The 6,183-nt window shown below is 45.5% G+C and overlaps 1 protein-coding gene across 1 annotated transcript in view; it reads right to left on the bottom strand.

The window, feature by feature from the left end:
* Positions 1–592: 592 nt before the first annotated feature.
* The window catches only part of Parm1 (prostate androgen-regulated mucin-like protein 1), a 102,952-nt gene continuing 97,361 nt past the window's right edge, over positions 593–6,183 (bottom strand). Inside the window, exon 4 of the mRNA XM_006993507.4 lies at positions 593–4,363. Within this exon, the coding sequence (XP_006993569.1) occupies positions 4,279–4,363 (85 nt within the window). The 3' untranslated portion in view covers positions 593–4,278. The remainder of the gene's footprint in view (positions 4,364–6,183) is intronic.

Here is a 6,183-nt window from a genome sequence, read left to right as displayed (position 1 = left end):
ACTCGTTAGGCTAGGTCTCCGGGGGAAGAAAACAGAAAGAACCCTTTGTTTTTTTCTAGTTTGCAGCTGTTTTCCTCTTCCCGTACGGAGCAAAATGCATGGGATTTGCTGTGGCTAATCAACATCAAAATAATATTTGGTTAGCTTCTTGGGGTTGAAATTATCCTTTGGACTGCTGAAATTGCCTGCTAATTAGCTGTCAGATAAGGATGAATATGCTGAATTTAATTTTTTGAAACGGAGCGAAGCAAACACCACATGTACTGCTAATGCCAATGTGCTTTAATGTGACTTGATTATGCTTACCGTCTCACTCACTGAATCAAAATGTTTACTTGTACCACTGCTGGGTAAAACACGCAGAATATTTGCGAGAGAAATCACTGCTCAGAAGGAGTGTTCAGTACTAACACTTTCCCAGCCTGTTTCAAGATCAGAGCGACCTTCCTGTGCTACAGAAAAATATTATTTATTGATGAGGGATACAATTTCATTAAGAACAAGTTGGAACTACTTAATATGACCAGTAAAAATGAACCCAGTGACCTGGAGAGCAAAACATCTCAAAATGTGAGTCAACCACAGCTAGACGCAAGCTTTTAACCACTTTAATTGGTAGAATTATAATTGGTATGCAATAGGTCTTACATCAAATGTAGATATGACATCATCAAATATCAAAGAAGTTGCACACCTTTCCATCTCTCAACAATGTCAGCTAACTTACTCCAAGAGAGAAATGTGGCAACGAGCCAATATCAAATAACATTTCCGAGATCAAAGTTGAAATGGTACATCCATTTGCCCTCAAAAGAAGGTTAAAGGCAAAGGTGAATCGACGTGCAAATTAGCATCTGGACCATTCACAAATTTTCAAGATGCATAGGATCAAACCATGCACCCTTGCAAGCAAGATGAAGGGCAAACAGATCACATTAGACCATAATCTACTCCTCCGAGACCTCAGGGTGTGAAGGTCAGAGGTCTTCTGCTATCAGTGCTCAGGCATCCATTGTGTGTCATCCTAACCTAGATCCTGATGCACCTCTGTGAGACCTGTGTCCTGGGCCACCTTTTCAGTCAGAAGGGAGATCATTCTTTCTGATCCCAGAACAGTTAACCCTGCATCAGTCAGGTACATGGGAGGGAAGTTCAGAGCTCTGATAGCTGTCTGATGTGACTATGATATTAACCGTCATTTTATAGAATAAGTAAAAACAACACACCAATATAATAGCAAATAAGAAACTGAGATCACTTATATATCTATATAATACTTGAAATGTCCATAAATAGTTTTTCTCCAGAAACTGAAAACACTGTAGACACAATTTCATAAATCCTCACAGAATGTCTGTGAGGTAGGAAGGGCCGAGGCCCCTATGAAAGCATCACCCCCATTTTATAAATGAAGACACAGCTGTGTAAGGAGGACAAGGGGTCCCCACGGGGGCCACAGGAAAGGAAAGCGGAGTTGCATACCATTCTCTGATCATGTGCAGTCCATTGAGAAGGGGCTCCTAGCTTGCTTTCTGCTCTGACTTCTTTCTCCAAAACATTACAGCCAGTCCTATCCACGATGGGGTGTGACTGTTTAAATCTACTAGGGCCACTGACTTCCCTTGTGTAGACTTGAACTAACTCTCCCTGAGGTAAAGGACATCAATTATTGGCATGTATATCAGAGGGGTGTGTGTGTGTGTGCGCGTGCGTGCGTGCGTGCGTGCGTGTGTGTGTGTGTGTGTGTGTGTGTGTGTGTGTGTGTGTGTAGCAACATTTGTAGAATAAAGATGCTGAAAGCCCTTGGCCAATTCAACAGAGGAGAAATATATTCGGCAAAGTAAGTTCTCACATGTACACATTTTATACTAACAAGCATAGCAAGGGTCGTTCTTGAGTTTTGAGGGGGAGCTGTCACCTTGGTGGATATGACTGCCCTGTGTTTTGCTGAGAGCAATTGGAAATTAAGCAGAGCAAAAGCAATCACACGTTCACACACAATAGCATCTTTTGGTGTGAAAATACTCTTGCTGTGCCCTTGGTTTCTAACAGGTGAGGGTTCTCGGGAGGAAGCTGGTTCCTCTGGCCTAGGACTGACCCCAGAAGTGATATCTGAAGCACATTCTCCTAAAGTGTTTCGTGGAGGGCTTTGTGTCATGTGTCAAAAATGTTTTTGGCTGGTGGAGGAAAATGAGATGTAGAATGCCCTGTTTGTACTGGCTTGTCTTTTGCCTAACTGGAGACCCGTGAAGGGGTCAGGGTAGTAACAAGGGACAGTTGTTTAGGTCAAGTATGGCCTGAGGGCATACCCTTGCAGTTTTTATGAGGAGGTCCGTGTGTGTGTGTGTGTGTGTGTGTGTGTGTGTGTGTGTGTGTGTGTCTGGAGGTGCATATTCAGGAATATCTTAATTTCTGCAAACCCCCTCCTTGCTAACCACTCTGCTTCCAGACTACCTTTGATGATTGTGCTTTCCGTTTGGCACCTCTGGGATTTAGGAAGAATTTCCCTCAGAGTCTGGATGGCAGGTTGTGGGAAGTACCCCGGCCCGTGGTCTCCACACCAGAGGGGTTCAGGATAGCACTATAGAGTGTTTTCTTCATCAAAGTCATGGGGCAGGGCCCGTCCGAGGAGTTAACTGATGGTTTCTTCTCTGTGACATCATAGGACAATGTAACCTATTTTAAGATGTATGCTTCCTACTACATGAAGTCAGGACATGAGACACTGGGTGCCGATATCAGATGTTGCAGAAGGACAGCGGTGTAGCCCTGTAATAAAGCTCTCCAGAAACACAAACAAATATAAGGCAACCGCACATGCCAGGAATCAACCTATCAGTCAACAAACGAAACACTTTGAAGAAAAAAAAAATGATGTTTCACTTTGCTGAAAATGAAAGGGTTTTACTGATGTGTGAGTGTCTTTCTACATCACAAGGACATCACAATAAATCTCAGTCTCAATGTCAGCCTTTGATGTTTCCGACTAGGAGGCTCTTTGTGGTGGCAGGTTGTCTTGGGAAAAGTGGAGGATTTAGTAGGATCCAGGGTCTCTACCCCTTAGTGGTGCTCCCAGATAAGTAGTAGCAGTCAAAAATTGCCACTAGACATTTTCAAATGTCCCTGGGAGAAGAACACAAAATCACTTCCTGATGGGTAATATGTGAACTAAATGGATGTCGGTCAAGAAAAATGACTGTTTCTCAAAATTTGTTGTACAGGATTTGAGACCGGAGACCCAGAGGTGTCCATGTGTCTCCTTCCTATGGAAGATTAACTGCCTCTTTTAACATTTTTTTTTTAAATAGCATATAGCCATTACCCAATATAGACAGCAAGGCAGTGAACCATTGCTCTATGGGCTCCTCCAAGATTTAGATATCTCCCACTACTATGGAGAGCTGGCTCCGACTTGCTTCAAGAGGGTCCATGTGAGCTTTTGTCCCTCCCTCTTCCCTTACCCTGATACCCCACATGCCTCTCCCTTTCCGTTCTGCAAGCTCCCCTCCCAGCTTCTTTCTCTTTTGGAACTGTATTATAACTTTTCTGAAAGCCAGTGGGCGGGGCTTCCCATTGCCTTCCGGTGGCCTGGATGGGGATTGACAGCAGCCCGCCATACTACTTTGCTCTGGCCTGCTGCTCTCCCCCTGGGCACAGCCCTCTTTCATCTTTCCTTAATTAGGCAGCTAAGCGTCGTCTCTCTGCTTGTAGGACCAAGTAGGCGTCCTGTCAGATACAGCCAGGCAAACAGCCAGGAATTAGAAAGAAATCAAGAATCCCTTGCTTCCTCCACACAGGGTAGTAGCCTCCAGGGACACATCCCTTTTCTCCCCACTGATAGATACTTCATGTAATTGCCTCTAGAGAGGTTTAAGAACTAACCCAGACCAAAAGTTCCCCTAAAACTAAATCCCCAAGAAGGCAACCGGAGCCCTTTCCTCAAATCCTTCCAAAATGGTTCCAGTGGTGGGGGCTGCAGCCTCCACCTCATGGTGTCTGCCCTGGTCAGTGCAGAGATGGCCATGTCAGCTGCAAATCGGCCTCCACTGGCCTTTACAACATGGTTCTTTTGTACCAGAAGGGGGATGTGGTGGTAGCAGCCAGAGGAGAGGGAGGAAAAACAAAACAAAACAACAACAACAAAAAAACCCAACCATACCAACAAAACAGGGCTTGCGATTGTCGTTCAATGAGCATCAGGTACTTGTTATTAATTCTACTGGATAAGCACTTATAAATAAAGGACAGCTATTTCTTGTCCCCAGCCACCTTCCTTGGTTAGGAGTCGTCATAGAGCGGGTTGTTGTAGTTCCCCCAGGACCCGTAGTCGTGATCATCCAGCAGCCTTCCGTAGGAGGAATGCCTGTGTAGGAAGAAGAAGGAGAGGTTACTTGTCGCTGTGCCATCTGAGGACAAGTTAATACCCTGTAGCCCGAACCCAGGAGGCTCATGGGTCCGTGCGAACGGTCCGACACAGTCCAGCAGGGTACCCCTGGACTATGTAGGTGGGCCCCAGTTATCAACATCTGCCTAGGAGCCGGCCTGGCCCTTTCTGCTGAGATCTGCTGGGTCTTTTTCTCCTTCACCTCCAGTGCAGGAGAAGGGAGCAGGGCCTCCATTTCCACAGCTGCCCAGTAAGAAAGGAAGGGAAGGGAAGCTTGGGGCCCGGCGTCTTGATGTACGTCCCGGGGCAAATTTTCCCTAACGTAATATCCACACAACCACAGACACTATTGCTGCCACCATGGCTCTTGGTGTTTTATTGTCATTTATAAAGCATGTCTATATTCAGTTTTTAGTAGATCCTCAACATCAAGACTGGGAGGAAGAAGTGTTTCTCTGGTGAGGAAAATGGCCTTCAGGAAGTGTAACTGATATGCCCCAAACCATCCAGCTGAGCTGTGTGTCAAATCCCCACCTCGACCTAAAAATGGAGCCATCAGAGTTCAGGTTCCCCTGAGTCTGATTACCCTTTAGTCCAATGGAAACATGGCCTAACAAAGCTGTGCTGGTATTCTGGGAGGCTGTAACACATTTATGACTTCTGTAAGAAACTGAAATCAGATTGCTATCACTTTTTTGAAGACCGCTGAATGGGTTGCTCATGTAAGTGTATAAGCCAACGTCTTTAGAGTGGTTCCCAAAGTCACAAAGGCTCTGGGCCTTCTACTTTTCCAAGAAAATTAATTGCTCTCAGCTCAAATGTACTGCCTTTTTTTTTCTGTCTCCCATGCCCAGCTCCGTTGCCTCAGGGCCTTTGCATGTACTGTTTCCTAGCTCATATATCTTCCAAAATACTACATGACTTTTATAATTGCTTTATTATTACTTCTCTTCTTTAACTAAACTATATGTTTCATGAGGGTAGACATAATTTGCCTGTTATGTTTACCATGGTTCTATTTCTAGCTTCTAGAATATTCAGCACACAGGAAGTCATCCATAATTGTCTGTGGAAGACACAGGAACTGAAAAAGACACATCTTGAGTTATCACAAAAGTGAGTCTGTTCACAAAGATGGGTGCTTCCCTGGGAATGGCATGGCCATTTAGGGACTGAAATGAGTGACCGGATTAAAGAACAGCATTAGCAAGCACTCAGTGCCTCTGAGGTTCATGCTAGCATGTGGATTCTTACATGTGTCAGAGCCTCCCACAACGCCAATGCCCCATCAGAGCCTGGGCAGACTGCACTCTTTGCTGGGCCAGTGTGACAGTCAGACTCTGCGAAGCCGAGGGGCAAGAGCTGAATTTAGATCCAGGGGGCTGAGATCGGACTGGAAATCATGGATGCTCAATACAGTGCAGAAAACCATGCCCGGTCCACACAGTCTTCTCTCAGCCAGAGGGGAATAGTCAGCAAAAGAGAAACACAACCCGGGGGACACAAAAGACATTTGCTCCACTTCCTTCAGCTCCTAAAACAACTGCTCTTCTCTCCTGCCGCTTACTGACATCAGCCAGGGGTTGGCAAAGAGATGACGTTTTGCCAGAGCCAGGCCCTTGCTCTACTCATTCAGAGTTGCAGAATTGCTCCTGCAAGCTGACTCAGTGGACCTATCTCTCTTCCTGGAAACTTGAAAATGCCCCACAAAAGAATCTGTTGACACTACCATCCCACAATCGTGTGTGTGTCGGGGTGGGGGGGTGAGAAAGAGAGAGAACACAAGTAGCAACCTAGAC

The sequence above is a fragment of the Peromyscus maniculatus genome, chromosome 10 (genome assembly GCF_049852395.1).
Source record: "Peromyscus maniculatus bairdii isolate BWxNUB_F1_BW_parent chromosome 10, HU_Pman_BW_mat_3.1, whole genome shotgun sequence".
NCBI classification, from domain to species: Eukaryota; Metazoa; Chordata; class Mammalia; order Rodentia; family Cricetidae; genus Peromyscus; species Peromyscus maniculatus.
Note: the sequence above shows the minus strand (reverse complement) of the source record. Positions and strands in the feature narration are given on the sequence as shown.